The 20,370-nt window shown below is 38.4% G+C and overlaps 1 protein-coding gene across 1 annotated transcript; it reads left to right on the top strand.

Moving 5' to 3' along the window:
* The first annotated feature begins 512 nt into the window (after window positions 1–512).
* Window positions 513–20,052, top strand: FAM169A (family with sequence similarity 169 member A). The gene is made up of 12 exons (XM_062513615.1): window positions 513–647; window positions 2,092–2,191; window positions 3,280–3,365; window positions 4,700–4,871; window positions 6,319–6,498; window positions 7,896–8,024; window positions 11,962–12,071; window positions 14,346–14,400; window positions 14,757–14,895; window positions 17,525–17,690; window positions 18,581–18,787; window positions 19,519–20,052. Exons 1-12 carry the CDS (start codon window positions 513–515, stop codon window positions 20,050–20,052), a joined length of 2,013 nt encoding a protein of 670 aa, XP_062369599.1.
* Window positions 20,053–20,370: the final 318 nt, after the last annotated feature.

Raw genomic sequence — 20,370 nt, 5'->3', positions numbered from 1 at the left:
GAGCGAACCGACTTTTCCAATTGGTTTCTCAGGCTGTCAACAACTAAACCAGCCTCCAACTGGTCCCATCAATTCACAGAGGAAGTTCTCTTGGAGAAAAACTTCCTAGTGTGCCCTCCCCCCAGGGTAAAACCAGCGCAGTGACATTAAAAATCATCATCTTGGAGGAAGATAGAGCTAAGTCTGCCACCTCAAAGCAGCATGTATTTGTGCAGCAAACACGGGGCTTGTATACTGGAAACCTGCCACAGCGAGGTCTAGGGGGACCTATAGGCTAATCTCATTCTCTAATTTCTCTTTTCTGCTTATGAGCACAGATTTGATTCTTTTACAGACTGGGTGTTTTTGGCCACAATCCTAATTAATCCTAGATGCTGGAGCATTTCTCTTTTCTGTCATGGATATAGAGGACTGTTGTGAACAGCAGTGTGGGTGTTCAGCAGTCTTATTTGCATGTGCATTGTATGTCTCAAACTACCTATGCTAATAATGTTGCTTTATTTCTCAAGAGCATGTCATTCCCTGTGGATATATTGAACAGTTCCAGTCATGAGGACTTGGAGAACTCAGCAGAGGTCTACCTCTTTCAGCTTCGGTGGGGGAATCCAAACATCCCTGAATTCTTCTCTCTGCCAGATCACCGCAAGGTAAAAACCAACAAATACAGTAGTACTGGTGTTCTTAATGTCCTTGTAGATCTAAGATTTAGCATATCCAGTCCTATTGAATTTCAGAATTACTTCATCAAAGCTTTTATATTTTCCAAATTCAGAATTTGTGCATTAGACTCTACTTTTTTCACTCTGTAACTGGGTTTAAATCTAGGTTTCAGTTACTGTGTGCTGCTAAAAGGCAATGGATCTGTATATATTAAGAAATTTTTTAAAACCCCAAAAAACCCAATCTGACTGTAGCCCTAAATTTTCAGCTCACGAATCAAACCTCACGCATTCTCAAAAACCTATCATCACTAAGGGGTTCATGATTTACTTAAGATAACTGGCTCTTTTTGTTCCTCAGTCGTTCAGCATTCTTCATGTTTGCGTTCAAGTTTTGATTAATAAGCTTCACTAATTTCAAAAGTGGGTCTTTTTTCTTTACCTGAAATATTCTGTGCTGTTATTGAGCTCTATTAGAGAATAGCTGTGACATTTTAAACACTTATCCCTTGTGTGATGAGTTAGTCAGTGTTGGTTCTGTCCAGATGAATGCTTGTATTAGAACTAGTACCAGTAAAACCAGCAGTTAATAGCTTTACTGAAAAGTGAGCTGAGAGCATTTTCTTTGGGATCTAAAGGTTGGTGCTGCAAATTCTTTGGCAGAAACAGAGTCTTGACTACTTTCCTGCATTTATGCAAGTGCTATGTGCCTAAATGTTTGCTTGTATTACTTCCTCATTTGTGGCAATAATATCTTAAATTTGTTAAGCAAATCTCTCTACCACACCATTCACTTTTATTATATGTTAATTGAATAATGGAAGCATGTGAATTTAAGTATCAAAATGCATCTCCACAAAGGTACTTGAATCCTTAAAAGAAGCTTATTTGACTGATTTCTTGTGTTTTCTGAGGAGGAAAATCAAGTAGACAACTTCAGAGTTTCTAACATATGTGTAACTTCAAGGAACAAAACCCTTTTGAATTTGCCTTCCCACTGTAGCACATTATAACTTGTTAATGAACACAGTTTTGTTTTGCCAGTTTGTTTCAGTGCTTGACTGACTGCCTCATTCTTCTGTTGGCTTTGAAAGCTTACACAGTTGGGACTGTTGAAGTGAACGTAATGCTGGCTCCTGCGCACCTTTCTTCACTTGCGCACACAAATGCAAACTGTTGGCAGAAGAGAGATGTACAAATTAGTGTAGCTAAATCTGCCAGAGCATGAGAGTCTGAGCTCTTCAGATGTAGTTTGTCTCTAGGAAGATGTGTCTAAAGAAAGGGCTGAAGTCTGATATTTGTCTTTTACAATTAGCTGTTAAGGACTTGATTTTCAATATTCTTCTTGTTTACCTTGATAAATGTTCTCTGTGTATTTTACTACTGTTGTTTGAGCAAGATTCTACTCAATTATTCTACATTCTTGTTTCAGGTGCCTATTAGCTTGACATCTGTGGGCTTCGTTCCTCTTTATGGTGAAGAGCACACACACAAAGTTCTCGCACTGTTTGCACCATGGGACTCACTCACAGGTTTAATTTGAAGTTTTTTATCTCTGTATTTCTTTTTATTTATTTTTTTTTGTGAAAAATGCATGTAACCAGGCCCTTGGTCATTTCATGCTACTGTAGCCCATAATTTTTCCATTGTGCATTTGTTGTTCTTTTTGTTTGCATACTGTATTTTTTTTGTGGTGGATTTATATACACAAGTGCTAGAACTTTGCACACTAATCAGATCACCACTGGACCCATTGAATTCAAAAGAGTGCTTGTCTAGACCATAGTACAGCATGTGTCTCTTGATCTCTTTATATATGCTTTACCTCTCCAACAGATAGGTATTTATTGAACATTCTTAGAATCAATTAATTTGCACATGAATTTAAATGTTCTTTAGTAACAGTGATTGATCAGTGTCATGTGTAAATTTGTCTTTAGCTTAAAATCCCAGTATAACTCTGGCTGAGGTGACAGTTTTGGTGGGTTTTCTCTTCCCTTTCTTCCTTCCTTCTTCCTCTCCTTCCAGTTCTCCACATTTCCTTCTTCCATTTAATGCCATGTATATGGTTGGAAAATATGCCACAAATGCCTGTGGATCACACTCTTCCTAACTGCTGCTCGCATGGCTATCAACCTTTTTACATTCATCTAACTCCCTAAAACTTGCACAGTTTCAATATCAATATCCATTATCCACCTAATAGTAAAATACATGTATGAGTTAGTCTTGACAGGCAGTTTTTAGTGGAAGGAGATGTTAGAGCACATCTAACACAGATGTGAGAAGGATAGTGCTTATGTCCGAAAAATAGTTAGTGTACACTAGACCACAAAAAAATCCTGAACCCTAAACCAAAACAAACAAAAACCTCCTAGTGTTTATTAGTCTCAGTTAATCAGAAAAGATTTTAGACTAGGGTGCATTTCATATGGGTGGGGTGTACAGTGCCCAATTGGTTGTGCTAGGGTAGTAGGAGCTACATTAATATAGTGCCATCTAGAAGATTTCTGATGTGATTGCTACATTGTTATTCATGAGTATTTAGCAACTTTAATGAATATGTTTATTTTGTAATGGTAAGAATCACTAACTTTTTATTTCCCTTGTTTCTTTCAAGCTGTAGCCCTGTATCTTGCTGACCAGTGGTGGTCAATTGATGACATTGTGAGAACATCTGTCCCTACTAGACAGGGGCTTCATCAGGTAAAGCGCTCCAACATTCACCTAGCAGTTAATTCTATACTTCAAGATAAGGGCAAATAGATAGTATGCAAGATATTACATGTATTAATTTCATTTAGAAATGAGAGGGCTGCTGCAAGGGAATAGAGGAATAGGTAGAAGGGGGAAAGGAACCTCAATGTGAAGATAGTGTCTAGAGCAAGAATGACTTCTGTACAGCGGCTTAATACGTAGGCAACTTAGATGTTAGCTGTATTACCATATTTTTCTTTATTCTTTAGAATATTGTGATCTGGTTGTGTTGAAACATAGAATAGTAGAACAGTGCATTGTACCATAGCAGTACCTGTTGATCTTATCAGGAGACCAGTATACCAAAAATACTGTCAGGAATGTTTGTCAGAAGCAAGTTGGAGCTGGTGGCTTGCAGTGGCAGTACATGAGGTTTGGAAGAGTAAGTTGCCTAGTATCTGCTTTACTGCTCATTGTTGACCTTTGTTACCATGATTTAATCCTGCGTAGAAATTAATTTTCCAAAATTGGAGATACATGTTCTTCCAGGGGTGTAATTTATATGTACCCATGGAATCTGTTCCATGGGCATTTGTCTTTGATTTCTGCAATTTTTAACATTTTCTGTAGAGAGTTTGGCATGCAGCCTGGCTTTCCATGTACTTCTTAATGGTAGGAAAATCAGGAAGGCTGAATCTTCTACAAGGGAGGTAACAGCCTAAGCACTGGGAGAGATCACGTCTCCTTCCTTCCTTCACAATAAGTAGAATAGCAGTGAACTCAAATTTCACATATAAAAGGATCCCTGTAGGACAGAGGAAAGGATATTGAATTCCTTATTTCATGCCACGGAAACTGTTGTAACAAGTTTTTTCTCTGCATCATGTCCTGTTGCCTGCCACTCTGTCAGAAGTGATTGAGTGTGCCAAGTCCTGCCACCCTGAGGCTCATCACTTCTCCTTTGTAAGACTCCAGTTACCTGCTAGCCTGGGAATTCTGAGGCTGATGTACTGCTGTTGTGTTTCGTGAATGTTTCTTAAACACAAAAATAGTTTAGTTAGATCATAACATTGTCACTCCACTGCCCTTCTCCCAGATTTCACGTGTTGGATTGGGGGTGACACTGAAGACATGGAATATTCTCTATGGTTGTGATTTGTACTTAACCTACTGCAATGGCTTCTGAGCACCTTCTTGCTTTAACAAACCTCAGAGAGTCACCTTGCTTTAGCACTTACAGCCTTCCCTTGAGATCTGCAGCTGTGTTAAACAAGGTCTGTCATGCCATGGGTATTAATTAATCTGACCAATCTTCTGGTATGTTTTTTTCTGTGTTTCCTCAGGTGAAGTCTGTTGGAGAGAGAGTTGTTCTCTATGTTCTGAATAGAATTATCTATCGAACGCAAGAAATGGAAAGAAATGAGATCCCATTTCTCTGTCATGGTAGCAGCCACTATGCTAAGATCATGTGGAAAAAAGGAGAGGCTATTGGATTCTATTCCGTTAAACCTACAGGTAGAACATTTGAGGATTTTGGGATTTGGGCGGTAAAGGGGAGGAGATACAATATTCTTCAAACAAGTTATCAGTGGGCTTTATAAATCTTGCAGGCCTAATTGAGTTGGTATTTTCCTACAGTCATAAGCAATCAGGTGGCTTTTAAAATATCTAGCTGAAATACTTACATCCTTTAGCAATGTAAATTTTTAGATTACTTCACATTTACAAAATGTAATTAAAACGGTAAGAAATTTTGTATTCCTTGAAGCTATTTTGTTTTTCTTCTCTAGAACAGTTGTTTATAGTTGGATTGGACTGTGTGTCTTGAGTTAGCAAAAGCCGAAGGTTTTCTTTCAAAACATTTTCAAAATTTCATCCATGTTTGAGTGTATGCTTTATTCTCCAAATGAGTAGCCTGTGTGGAAAAGACCACTCTGTAAGCAGATGTTCTGAAAAGTGGTGGAACTCTTCAAACATCCCAAAGGATACCCAAGTAATGTAACATCTCTGCTCAAGTTTCCCTTGCTTGAAAAATGAAAATAATGGGCATTTACCATTAAAAACCATCTAGTTTCAACTTCCACCATGGGCAAGGACACTTTCCGCTAGACCAGGACCCCATCCAGCCGGGCATGAACATGGAATGGGGCATTCACAGCTTCACAGTTTGAACATTCCCTTTCAGGGATGGGACATTCACACCTTCTTTAAGCAACCTGTCACCACCCTCACTGTAAAGAATTTCTTCCTAATTCCCAATCTAAATCTACCCTCCTGTGGCTTAAGGGCACTGCCTCTTATCCTGTCACTACATGACCTTGTAAAAAGTCCCTCTCCAGCTCTCTTTTAGGCTCCTTTCAGGTGCTGGAAGGCTACAATTAGGTCATCCCAAAACCTTGTCTTTTCCAGGCTGAACAACCCCAGGTTTCTTCACCTTTCCTCATGGAGAGGTGCTTCAGCCCTCTGATTGTTTTCGTGGCCCTAAAATAAGTATGTCATGGGATCTAAAAACTACAAGATTGCAAAGACTAATTGGGTTGTATAGTCAGCTTTGTGTTGCATTGGCCTCATTAGAGAAGAGGGCAGCTCTTTGGCATAGTTCACAGATTCACTGAAGGGTCTGAGAATGAATTGGCTATTAATGGACTGTCTTAATGCCTTATATGCCATCCCTTTCTCACTGCTGAGTTCATAGCTACCCTTGGATAATCCTCTGATACTGAAGTACCTATGTGTTGTGACCATCTGTTCTGTGCTTGTTTAATTTTGGATAATAAGTTGTTTATGGGAGAATTTCAGTGTAAGATGAAATTATTTTTATAACTTTACTTACTTTATGTACTATTATATAGTTTGTAATTTTTATAACTTATAAAAGTCTTTATTTAAATATGCTAAAATCCATGCTGCGTCAGTTACATCATCCATACTGATGGGTATTTTTTCCCTCTGATTATTTCAGGAAGTGTTTGTAGCTATCCTGTTCATCAGAAGTATAAGTTGCCAGTGCTAGACACAATGTTTGTTAGAAAGAAACATCGTGGGAAAGACTCTGGTCTAATCATGTTGGAAGACTATGTGGATTCTTTTACTGAGGAGCCTCTTGGCCTACGATATCCGCTGTCATCCTTCCTGTTTACAGGCAAGCTCTTTAATTTTTTCTTCTGATCTTCTTTGTGGTTTCTTTACGTGTCCAAAATTAGTATTGTCAAACTCCATGTTTGTGGCGTCATTCTCAGGTTCTATGTTAAATTTTCTTCACTTTTGTAAAGGCTAAAAATCCTGATTTGTTTAAGATGGCATACTTCCTGATTCAATTTTTAATCCTCTATGTAAAACTAGATTATTTGAACTCTGTTGGCTTTCTGTTTCTGTGAAGTTTACCACTGTCCTGTTTCCCCTGCCAAGCCTGTAGAATGGGCTGAGGCGTTTCTGTTTGGGATCTAATGTGTATCTGCCTTGTTAGCACCTTTTTCTTGCTCACACCTAAACCTCAGGAGGTCACTTAATTAATGCTTTCTCTGAACTTATGGCATACTAGGCTCTGCTTTAACTTGCATATCAGAAGCCACAAGGAAAACACATTAGCAGCCTAAGAGGACTATGTCATGTAGGAAATTACATGAATTCTGGAAACCATGTTCTTGGGACTGTGTTCAGACAAGAAGAATATTGATTTTGCCCTGTTTCTCAAGGCATGTTCCTTCTTAGGCCATTTGCCAGGGTTCCTTCTATGAATGTTTTTATCTGGCCTCCTTAGCCAGTAGAAGTTCTCTGCTTTTCCAAACACCACAGTCTGTCACTGGATCTGGTAAGATCTGATTTGTTAGGCTTCAACCAGGAAAATTATTTGAGCAGAATTTAATGGCCAATTCATTTTTTTAGTCAAGAAATGACACTGTGGGGATCTTGTGCTCTGAAACTGTGCATCAGTGAAACAGGTGAAAAATTGTAGTTTCTCTAGCAATTACCAAAGAATAATGTCAAAACATACATGCCTCTTCACCTGTACGTTTGAGGCAGGTATAGAGAGAAAAGAGACAGAAGGACAGCAGCACAGAAAATATTCTGGAAGTGAACAGTGAATAACCATTCAATGGTACCATGTTAACACTCCCAGAGAGTGCTTGTCACAGGTGCCTACTACAGCGTGAGATGACAAAAAGCACTTGACTACATCCTCTGTTTAAGAACCATTCTGTCCTGAGCTGGGTCATGTAGTTAGTTGGAATAGTGACTAGTGAAGTCACAAAATTCTCAAGTGGGTACCAGGAAAAGAAGAAAATACCATTCATCTTTGTTTGCAGTTTAATATAATAGTGGAAAGTGTTTAAACCTATATTAAGAAAGTATTAATTAAGAAAGATGTGAAGGGTAAAGCAGTATTGTTTATTACGGTTGTATGAGTTTATTTCAAAACTGTTTATTTTGTTAGACAGTTCTTTCTATTGTTGTTTGTGTATGATGGTAGATTGCCAAATAATTTGATTTCAGATAAACTTTAAAAATAATATAGTGTTTTTTCCTGTGTTTGCTCAGCTTGTAAACAGTACCTTGAGAAGTACCCTGGGGATAAAAACCTTTTATGGCAAGTGGAGGGAGGAGGAGATTGGTTCCAGAGAAAGTCTATTATGTCTATAGTGCAAAAGGAAAATCTCAGAATTGCAGGTATGGATGCTTTTTGTTGTTTTCTGACACTTTGTAACAAAGTTGAATAAATACAAGAGTGACTTCTGTGAACAGTGTAGAAGCTACCAGAAAGATTTCTATTTGTCCTGGGACTTGTGAGATCATATTTGGAATGCTGTCATGTTTTAACCCTAGCTGGAAGCTAAGTACTATGCAGCTGCTTGTTCACCCTCGCCTCCCCCAGTGGGATGAGGTATCTGAAAAAAAAGTGGAACATGTGGGTTGAGATAAGAACAGTTTAATAATTAAAATAAGATAAAATATAATAAATATAATGAAAAGGGAGACAAAACCAGAGAAATAAAACCCAAGAGAGATAAGTGGTGCACAGTGCAGTTGCTCACTACCTGCTAACAGATGCTGAGCCAACCCCCAAGCAGCCCCTTCTAGCAACTGTCCCCAGTTTATATACTAAACATGATGTTCTGTGATGTGGAAGTTGGATTGTTGCTGGAGCCAGTTCTGCTTCCGTCACCACTGCGCTTGTTTGGTTTCACAAAGTTAATTCTTCATTGTTCTGTGTGACTTTTACTGTAATACCCTTAATAGTGCAGTTGAATGGCAATCAAGTTCAGATCCCCAAATTCAGAAGGGTGAAAACAGGTGCTGTGAGGTAGCCAGTTCAGTGATGGGCATATAACTCATCTATGAAAGAGGCAGTATGGAGTTTTATACAGCAGCATTGTACAATTTGTTTTTTCTCACTCAAAATCATATCTCCATAAGGACTATAATGGAATTCCCCATCATCCTGCAATACCTGGTAGGTGGATCCAGGTACCTGAGCAAATTCAGTTCCACAATTTTTTTTGCCTTTTTCTGAAGCAGGAATAACCCAGACTGTTTCCCCCTGCCTATTTATGTACACTACAGGAAATTTATCCCTTTCTACCATGTGCATAAGTTTGGACTGTGACATGTCAGACTGACTGTCAGATTGCCTAGTGTTTACTTAACTGGTGAATTTTATTAAATGTGTGTGTCAATGTTTGTTACCCACATATCCTGGAGCAGTGGGTGGCTGGACCATCAGTCTGTTAAAATTTTGTTTTTCTGGAAGCTAGATGCATGACAGAGAGTGTGATATTCCCACTCAATGCCATGGTCTTTGGCCCACTTGTCTGTTATGTTGTTTAGCAAATTAATCCCACTGTCTCATTCTGGAATTTCTGGAACACTCTGTCATCTTCTTAAGGTTTCCTTCTTAAGCCCACTGTTCCTGGTGGTGTCATGGGGTTCACGCTGTGTTTTCTCCTCTCTAGTGGTTGCTTCCACCTTTATAAACACATGACATTTTCCTTGGAGTTTTGAGGGAGTGTGATCTGGAGTCTATATGCCTAGTCTCCCCAGCTGAATATTTTTATTTCAGTTGTCCTTCTCCATACTAGAGAGGCTTTAGCCACTTGGTCTGTTTAATTGCAGTGCATGTTTCACATTCACGGATAATCTCTGCAATTGTGTCCATGGTTGAGTCCACCCCTGCTTCATGTGTCCATCTAGAATTTGCATCTCATCCTTGATTATCTGAGGTGTCATGGGTGCACCAAGCTAGCAATATTTTTCCTTTATATTGATCCACCTGAGTCACTTCAGTCTTAGCAGCCTGGTGCACTTTCTGGTTGTTCCGATGTTCCTCTGTGGCCCATTCCTTGGGTACCTCAGTCTCCATGTAAGGTACTTTCACAGCCAGGTTCTCCACCTAGATAGCAGTATCTTATCACAATGTGGCAGCTCAGGTGGCCTTACCTTTTTGTTGCCTTCCTCCATCCTTCTTCCAAGAGGTTGCTCTTCTTCCATCGCTGCAACCACCCCACAGGGCATTAGGCACTATACGAGTCAGTATAGAACTAAAATATCAGCCATTTTTCTCATTCAGCAGTGTCTAAAGCTAGCTGAATGGCCTTCACCTCTGCAAACTCACTTGATTCACCTCCTCCTTCAGCAACTTGTTGTAGGAGACTCAATCTCTGATCCTTTCCTACAATGTGGCACAGCAATCAGTAAATAAGGCATATTTTTTCTCATTTTCTGGTAATTTATTACACAGCGAGTCCTCTTCAGAATGGGTCATCTTTTCCTCTAGTGATATTCCAAAATATTTTCAGGCCAGTCCTGGATCACTTTCAAGATTCCTGGACAATCTAGTTGGTGCAGTTTTTCTGCTGGTGTACCACTGTGGTAGTGACTGGCACTGTCTGTCACTTTGTCACACAACAGAAGGGTCCTCTGAGAGAAAATGCCAGGCAGACAGATGCCTAATTTCCACTGTCTTCAAGGCAGCTGTAGTGAAAAACCAATTATACTCTTTTGGGTCCTTGAAATATCCTCTTTTGAAATAGTCCATGCCAAAGATACACAGAGTCTTTGGGTCAGTCACAGTGGCATTCTTTTACCACTCATTCCCAGTCAGGCTAGTCTCAGTCTCCAATATAGTCAGCTGGTGGGATCACCCTGTCACTCCAGAACTACAAATGGGTTCTTCCCCTCTATAGCATGATGGCATTATGGCATACTGGGCACTAATGTCTGTTAGAGCCTTATACTCTTGTGGGTTTGACATTCTAGGCCACTGGATCCTCACATTCCCGTGAACTTTACTGATCCTCTTCTCCCATTGATGGGAGGCAGGGCCCTGTAGTACAGGGTATAAATTTCTCCACCCATTTCTTGTAAAAAAGGATGAGAATTCTTTACTATAGAATCGGGAACAAGATTAGCCATTCCACTGTGTCTGGGGAATTGCCTACTGGAGACTGGAGCAGCAATTTTCCGAGAATTCACATTTGTGATTGTTTTTCCTTGTGGTTCACATCCCCATGCCTCTAGGGTGGAGGTGGATTTTCCAACTCATATTTTCATATCCTTTCTGTGGTCCCACAGGATTTTGAAAACTACGGTGTGTAGTCTTTATCTTCTTTCTTGAGGAAAAGAATGCTCTCTAAATAGCTGAGATACTTGTCTGTACAGGTGGGGAGTAGAACCTGTCTTCTTTTTGTTGCTGGAACTCATGGAGATGTTTTTCATACTTTTTTAATGGACTTTTTCACAACTGAGAGGCAAGTCAGGTAGGAAGAGAGATTTTCTTTGTATTCCCAGAGTTAGGAAACCACTTCATCCACTGTGGGTACTTCTTCATCTCTCCAGGTCATTAATACCAGTGAGCTGGTACGATGATGGTGTGCCACATATACAAATATCTACCATGTGGGTTATGTCCATTGGACTTTGTCTAGATCTGTATGTGACTGCATGTTCTTTGGGTCATAGCAAATCATCTGTAGCACAACTAGCTCCCTCAGACACCTTTCTCTTCATGGTGGTCCACTTGCCTGGGTGACATGGCAAGTCATCTTGAAGATCTTTCCTTCACACTTGACAAGCAACTAAGTGCCACACATCTGCTTGTTTCCCCCTTAGTCGGGTGGGAGGACAGTCTGAAAAAAATGTAAAACCTCTGGATTGAGACAGGAACAGTTTAATAATTGAAATCAAATTAAACAGAAGCATAACATAACAATAACCATAATGAGAAGGGAGACAACAAAACCAGAAAAATAAAACCCAAGAGAGAGAATTGATACAGAATGCAAGGTGCAGTAATTAGCCCCTCCCAGTTTATAGACAGGGCTTAACAACGTGGTATGGAATATTACTTTGGTCAGTTGTCCTGACTGTGTCTCCTCCCCAGCTTCTTGTGCTCCTGCTCACTCAGCATAACAAAGTGAAAAGTCTTTGAATTAGGTAAACCCCTATTTGGCACAACTAAAGCATGAATGTGTTATCTCACACTAAATTCAAGAGAGAGCACTGTATGAGCTACTAGAAAAAAAGTAACTCTATTCCATCTGAAAGCAGGACAAACGGTTGCTATATAAAGGTACTAATTTTTTCTGTTGCTGTTTTAAAATCTTCACAGCAGAGGCCTCAAAGAAGGAAAACAAGAGTTTGCAAGCAGAGGATAATTTTCATCAGTCTGCAGTATCTGAAGGAGGTGGACCAAGGACTGAGGTAGCAACACAACTAAGTGTAGGTGGACAGTCTGTTACCTCTTTTGTTGATTGTGTTGTTACTGAAAAAAGTTACGAGAAATTGTCATTACAACTGAATTTGTCATAATGTATATAAAAGATAAATGGTTTTGTTACTTTCTATGTGGATGTAATCCTTCTCAGTGATGCAATGCTAATGACTAAGATGGATTGGTGTTTTCTTTGTTTCGGTTTTGGTTTGGTTTTTGGTTTTGGCTTTTTTGTTGGGTTTATTTATTTTTGTGGGCAGGTGGTGTTTCCTGATGCAGGTAGAGAGTATGTGCTGCAGCTGTCAGGGTCTGCAATTTGAGCCATTTACTAGCAGAGAGATTATATTAGGGAGAGTATTTCAACTGTCTCTGAGATTAAACTCTTTAGAGTGGCTGTTTTTAGAGGTACATATCCATGTCACAGTTCAATACAATTGCTAATGTTAAGCTTGCACAGAGAGTTATGCACTGTCCACACAAAAAGACTGCAGCTTTCTTTGGATGTATTTGATATAGGCAACCAGATTACAACTGTTCATGGACATGTCGTCATGAATATATTTGGGTCATTAAATATTATTAAGCTCTTCCTTTATTTCATTTGTGTTATGAAGCCATATAGAATGTGCTTAACAATCATTTATAGCTCCAATTACCAGGAGCATGGATTAAGGACGCTTTAAGGACTGTCTCTATTATTGACATGACCATGCTTTCATAGAAGTCAGTGCTTTAGTTAAAAATGGGAAATAATAGCTAAATCAATACTCTCATATATTAATATTTAAACTTTAGATTTGGAATTTAAGTCAAGTTTTACCAATTGAGAAAATTACTGATTCCCAAAGCAAAACTGGCAGAAAAGTAGTGATGTTTTTAATCTCTCAATGACTGGAAGCAATAACTCTTAGTTGTCTTTCATTTGTAACAGTGTCTCTAGCCTTATGTCTGAGTTTTAGAAAGATTCCAGTAATAATCATATCAGCAAAATGATCTAAAAACTTGCATGTTTTGCTTATAGAGCTGTATGGATACACTTGGAGAAAATAGCAGAATGATAGTAGTTCTTTTGATTTTTGTTGCTGTGAGTTAAGAATTCAAGTCCTGCTTCTTGCCTTTTTCCAGAGGTAAAAAACAGTAGGTACCAAGGTGCTCCAGCTCCTCATGGCTTGGTAAAACTGCTGGCAGCTCTAAAATTGGCATCTAAAGTATCTATAAGCAGTTCTGTAGTAGTTTGAAAATTGTTGGACCACCTAAGAAAGTAAAATACCCAACAGTCCCCAAACCATGAAAAAACATTCCCCAACTTTAATTTTCACCTTTCACCTATTTTGTTCCCTATTTTGCATTTTGCTTCTAGAATAATTTGTTCTTAGTTTAAAAATTCTTACGTATTTAATATTCACTTGAAACTACTTCAAATAGCAGAATATAGACATGGCCAGTTTTTTCCATCCTTCTTCCACAGGAAGTGAGACTGCAAAAGTGGACCCAGGATTCTGATAGTTGCTGTTGCAGATTATTACTAGCAACTAAAAAAACCAATTATATATATTATTTTATTTTAATGTGTATAGCTGATATTCACTTTACTGTATTGAGTACTGAATCCTCGGTTAACTTGCAGAAAAAAATCAAGGAATTGGGATGGTGTGGAGAAACAGGAAACAAAAAAAGCTCTAGGGAGAGGAATCTAAGCAGCCTCTTGTGCTGACTGTGCATGTAAGCTGCATTACTGATGACTCATGTTCTGTTTTTTTCGTTTTTCTTTTTACATGGGTTGCCACATTCTGTTGGATGCCATGATAAAAATAAACCTATAGAATAGGATATAAGTATAAAAATAAGACTTTGCAATTAAATTTTGCCAACCTTTTCAGTGTAGTCCTTTGGGTTTATACAGAAAGGGCAAACAAACAGAAAGAGGCTCCTATAATTGAATTATATGGACACCTGTTATAGACAGAACTGTTAGGAAAAGATCTTGGTAGTATTGTTTATAGTGACAGGTCACTTTCAAATCTTATCTTCTGCATTGAGACCAGAAGTAAAACACAGAAAAACTAGTCATCCATGACATAAAGTAAACTTTTAAAAAATACTAAATCTGTTGAGAAAAAAGACTTAGATATAAATTAAAAATGTTGCAACTGTTTTTTTTTTATAGGATCATTACTATGAAGTAGTGCTTTAGAAATATGCAACTGTAGGTAGGATTAAAGAGGTATTTTAGTCAATTCAAAAAAATTTAGAATAACATGAGCTTTGCTTTTGCTCCACAGGCTGACTCTCAAAAAGGTAAAGAATCAACAGATGTCCATGCAAGCACATCTGAAGGTAAAAATAACATTTATTATCAGTATTGCAATTAGTCTAGATCAATAGTTTAGAAGGCTATTTTACAGCTTTCCATTTTACTTCTTTCATCTGTAAAAATGGATGTAAAAACATGCTTTCCCCTCAGGTGCTGAGACTCAACCCACATACCTTTTAGAGGAATTCAGATAAAATTGTTATAAGTCTTGGTAAAGATACTATTCAGAAAAATATGTACCACAACAAAATGCTGTTTTAGTGGCACTCAATTTCTTTCAGAACTTTTTTGGGTGGGGAGGTTTTATAAAGATCTTAGACTGAATTTGTTAATTTGATTTTTTTGTTTGTTTGTTTGTTTGTTTTGTTATTCTCCTAAGACCCTAATGTAACTTCTGTTTCCATCTGGACACGAAGCAGCAATTTAAAGCGTCAGAGGCAAAATAAAAATAGACAGGAACCTGTACTTGAAGCTTCTCAACGAGATGAGGAAAATGCTCTTCTAGTGTCCAAAAGCAGGTACCAGGAGCCCATTTCTACTGATTTCTTATTTTGTTGCTTGGGCAGTCACAAACATTCGTGTCTCAGAGTATGCAACTGGTATTTCTTCTCCTTTCTTCCTACTTTACCTGTTTGGTTTAAAATCACTAAAAGTAAAGCCCAATGCAAGAAAGGAAGAAAGAAAAGTGAGACATCATTTGAAGAGTGATTGCACCAAAATGTATTACCTGTGAAAGCTCAGCAGATGCTACAAATAATAGAAAAATAGGGAAGGCTGAGTGTCCTGTTGTAACTAATCTGTACAATGATAAATATATTTGTATTCACAACATAGTTCCTTGAGATAATACAATTGGACTTGTAGCCATAATACTCTGTGTGGTCTTTGAGGAGGTATCCCTTTCCAACTTCTTATTATGGTTGATATATTGCAGTAAAATATATCTAACTGTCCAGCTGGAGAGCTGGTTACTGCTTATCAGCTAGCAGTAAGTGTTGTGGGCAGCCATGCCCACATGCAAAAGGAGAGCCCTTCGCTCAGACAGTGTTTTAAACCATCATGTCTGATCTAACATCCTGAAAAGAATCAAAAACATTTCCAGTTTAAATGATATTAACCTGTGTAACAATCATCACATGTGGGTGTGAAGAGTAGTATGACTTGTGTGCCAAACAGTTCTTACAGGATGGGGCTTGGAGTAATAATTTGCACTGGCTTTCCATTCGGAATATCTGTTTTAAGTAAATAAATAGCACTTTCATCCCTCATAGGCACACTGTGCCCACCCCACCCTGCTCCATGTGTATGTCTCCCTCTCATTCTCTTCCAAAGAAACCCACTTCGACCCCCAAAGCCACTTCTGACAAACTGGATAACTTGATTATTTTTAAGGAAATCACTCAAGCTTTTTCCATGAGGTTTCTTCAAACAGTATTAGTTGTGGGGGTTATCTTTGTGCAGTTGAGGCCTTCAACTAGGTACTGCCTATTTTTTGTGTTTAAACTGCTCTGTGGAATTACAGATACAGTGTTGCTGTACTGCACTGCCAGTGTACTGCCCTAAGCTGGTACAAACAGGTTAAATGGCACAGGTTCCATGCTGCCACAGCTTAAGAAATGCTGTTACTACTAATAATTGGCAAGTTTGTATGTGAGAGGACTAACCTGATGCTGAATGTCTGAATACTGAATGTCAAAAATACTGAATTTTTTTAAGCAGAGCTAAGCGGAATGCTAAATGGAGATTACGGAATAAGACATCAGTTTGGTACTCTCCTTCCATGCACACCAACAAATGAAATAGTCTTATGTTACTCACTTTCCTATGGAGTCTCATCATCTCAAGATTATCATGTAGGATAAAATCCTCCAGTACTGCCTTTACTATGAGATCACAAAGTAGACTCCTCTAAATATATTGCATGCACTTTCTTTGCTTATTTGCAATAGTTTTGGTTCATCTAAATTTATCATCATAAAAATGAGAACTGAATATTTGAGTTACTGTTACCACCCTGCAGTAGTGAGGCAGTGCATCAGCACTTAATCTTTAGCTGTTTGCTAATGTAATCTCTAGCTGATGGCAACTTCTTCACCCATTGTGTTTATGACCTTGAATTGTTTTCCAGTCATGGTCTTTGTATTATCTGTATTTTCAATGATTATACAAATACAGTTGCTTTCATAATTCCATAATTTGAAACTGTTTTGACAGTGGGGGTGGGGGGAAGAAAGAAGTTGCTGCTTTTCTTAACCCTTTGTAACTTTCAAATCTGTAATGCATCACTGTAATGAAAGGAGAAAATTGAGAAGTCTGCTTTGTTTTATTTAAAAACACTGGAGGTGAGAACCTAAGGATAAGCCCAGGCCCCACTCAGCAAACCAGACAGACAAACAACTGTGTGCTGCACAGGGTGCTTCTCAGGACACCAAGTTCCCTGGAAGGACCAGATGCTGAGCACCTGGGGAGTCTTTGTATCTTTGCCCTTCACGGATTGGTGCATTTTTCAACCCTCACTGTGATTGGCTTCTTTCTCGGTCACTGGTTGGTTCATACGGGGGTGTAATCTGGACCAATCATTTTGGAGTCCTTTGTTCTTATAGGCTGGTGCATTGTCCAATCACAGTTCACACCGTTGTCCTCCCCCACGAAGTCATGATCTAGAAAGTTCCCTTCCCCCAGCCAACCCAACACCCACACTGCAGAGACACCAACCTGTCAGTCGTAACTTACTCATGAATATTCAAAATGTCATAACAATGAATTAACAATTCATAACCTTATAACAATTAATAATTTTATCACATTAATTAACAACCCATAGCTCCACCCTGGAACATTAACTCATTTATAACAATTGCTACTTTCTGAATTTAAAATAACAAACTTAGAGAAATTTCAGACTTCTTTTCCATAAAATGGAAGTGAGACAGATATAATTTTATAGTTGCCTAAGCAATTTTCCTAGTTAATACTGTTTTTTTCTTTCCTAATGAGGAATTAGCCATTTTTAGATGCATTTTGTTTTCTTAATTCATATTTCCTATAGCAAGCATGCACTACATAATTGCTTATGAAAGAATTTCCCTGCTGAGATCACCAAAATTATGTATTTATCTAAAAGATATATCTTAATACTTGCTACAGGCCGGAACTTCTTGCCCACACATCTGAAAGCTCTGAAGACTTATTAGAAGTGGCTAAGGTGGATACTGTTGAGAAGGATGAGGAAATAATTGTTGAAAATGAGGGGCAGCCTGTACTAGAAGTGGAAATGCATGTATCACCCTCTGAGAAACAAAGGGAGATGGAGGTGAGCTGGATGGACAGTCCTAGATAAGGTTGGAATACAGATACAGTTTCTGTTAAATATGGTCCTTACTACCTTGTTCCATGTGACTCTTGGCTCTTTGAATTTTTTCATTAGTGCTTCATTAGAAGTGTATCTGAGAAGTTAAGGCTAGTACAGAATTAGTTTCAGGGAACGTTTCAGTGTACATATTTTGAACAATAGAGCTTATAGGATCTTCAGTAAGGTGAATTTCTAGCTTGTCTACCATCCTAATTTTCTTCATTGATTTCTCCTAATAAGAAATTTCTGAGAACTGGGATAAGGTCAAGATCTGACCCAGTATCGCTAATTAAAAAAAAAAAAAACATAAAAAATTTAAAAAAAAAAAGGTTTTTTTAAGAAGTCAGCTGCTGGTATGCTTCAGTGACTTACTGGCTCTTTACTTCTTCACTTAAAACTTGCCTGTTGGATTTAAACATCAACTTTAAATCCAGCTTTTATCTTCACCTTGTTAACAGCTTGAATTTAAATTTCTGAATATTCTTTGCACTTAGCAATGCCCTCAGGGTTTTATGTTCTTACTGATGGATGACAGTGCACCTTACAGATGTTAAATTCAAGGAATGACTGCCGCACACATTAAAGAGAGATGCATTAAAAACTTCTTGTCTTGGCTCCTAACTGTACACTATGGTCATATATTTAGTACAGGTGACAACAACAATTAATACTCTGGCTAACTTAACAAATATGCATTCATTAAGTTCTGCCTTCTTAGTACACAGTTCTAGATATCTGAGCTTTCTGCTTCTCACATCAAGCTGCAAATTTAGATCACATGTACACCCATTAGTTCTGGGGAACAATAGCTAGGCAAAATCTTGACTTACAAATGTGATTTATTTTTTTAGGAAATGCCATTAGAACCTCTTAATGGTGAGGTAGCAGAAGAAACTGGTAAGACCTCACTTATGGCTGAAGGGGAAACAGTAAATGAAGTTCCAAGTGGTGAATCAAAATTGCTGTCTGAGAATCAAGGAAAAGAACCTGTAACACTGTTTGTTCCATTAACCCTCGATGCTCCAGCAAAACCTCCAGAAAATGCTGAATCAGAAAAGGTGAGAGAGCTGAAATAAAATGTGAAATCATTTTTACTTCAAAACTTACAGGGACTTTTTTATTTTGCTAAGTCACAGAAAGTAGCCTCTAACATTGCATGAAATTATTGGGAGAAGCAATTATTAGGTCAGATGATGTAAATCCATAAGAAGAATACACTACCATTTCTGTTTCAATGTGCAGAAGTAGGACCTATATGCATGTGATACCCAAAAGAAAGATATGTTTGCAGAAGTTTGCTTTGACAGTCATGAAACTGCTGTTTCTCACTAAAATACTGGTTGGTAGGAGTAAAAAAAAAACACATGATGAGGTGTATTAAGAATTAGGTAATTAATACTGCTACAATGACTTGCTTTCAGAACACAGGTTTTACTGGATTTTTGTTTATAGTGCAAAAAGAAGTTATTATATGCTAGCAAAACAATAATTGTATTTGTCTAAAATAATTTTTTCTCTTAGGATTAATATCAGAGTGCTTTTTTGGTACCTCAAATTACTCAACTCTTTTGAACAATTTGAAAATCAGAGAGCAACTCCAGATATGAAATGCAGGTCACAAAATAATCTTTTGCAAAAAAGAGGACTGTTTTGTCAAATTATGCGTATAGAATTAAAAACCTGCTGAATGCTGAACTATCCTCTGAGGTTGCTAGCTAGGGGTAGTAGTTGTTCAGTGCCTTTTACCTGTAACTAATTGTCCTTTTGATTTGGCACCCTCAACCCACAGGTTTTAAATGAAAATGATTCAGAGATGCTGACTGCGGAAGTTCCATCGGTAGAGAAGGAGGGCAGTGAAGAACAGCAAGAATCTGAAAAGGCCAGCACTGAGAACACAACTGCTTCAGCATCAAAGGAAGAGCCTTCTGGCAATGGCCTGCCCAACTCTATGGTAACTGAAGCAGCAAAAGAATCTGTTTCTGAAAACTTACCTTCCTCATTAGAAGATCAAAATGAGGAGGCAGGGCACAACTCACAAGAGGCCCCTGCTGCCTTGAGTCAGAGCTCTTTGGTAATGGCTGAACTTGAGGGTGTTTCTTTTCAGCAGCCTTCTGGACAGGAAGCACAGAAGAACCAGTTGGAAGAGCCCTCAGAAGAGGCTACGGAGCAGATGGATCACTACATGCAGACAGTGGCAGAGCGGGCTGCTGACAGCAGCTCTGAGGAAGCAGAAATTGAAGTGCCCATTGTTGATCGGAGAAACTTGCGAAGAAAGGCTAAAGGCTACAAAGGTCCACCCAAGAAAAAAGGAAAGCCTGCTTAAAATCAAATAGGGATAATTTATCTGTTTATAACAAGGTTATTTTGTGTAAAACATTTGGATGTAACTGTACCATATCTGGCACAGGACACATGTTTAAAATTCTGGGTTGTATTTCCTCTTGGGTTCATCACCTTTCCTCAAGTTTTGGTCTGTTTGCTTTTTGAACTTAACCACTAGAAACTGAATTTATTTATAGAAAGTAATAGTCAGTCTCCTCCCTTCATGAGGGATAGATGTTGAATAAATACAGTTGTGCTATCAAAGAGAATGGTTTGTGTATTTGAGGTGGTAATCATGGAAGAAAAATGCAGCGTGAAA

This window comes from Cinclus cinclus, chromosome Z (assembly GCF_963662255.1).
Source record: "Cinclus cinclus chromosome Z, bCinCin1.1, whole genome shotgun sequence".
Taxonomy (NCBI): domain Eukaryota; kingdom Metazoa; phylum Chordata; class Aves; order Passeriformes; family Cinclidae; genus Cinclus; species Cinclus cinclus.
Note: the sequence above shows the minus strand (reverse complement) of the source record. Positions and strands in the feature narration are given on the sequence as shown.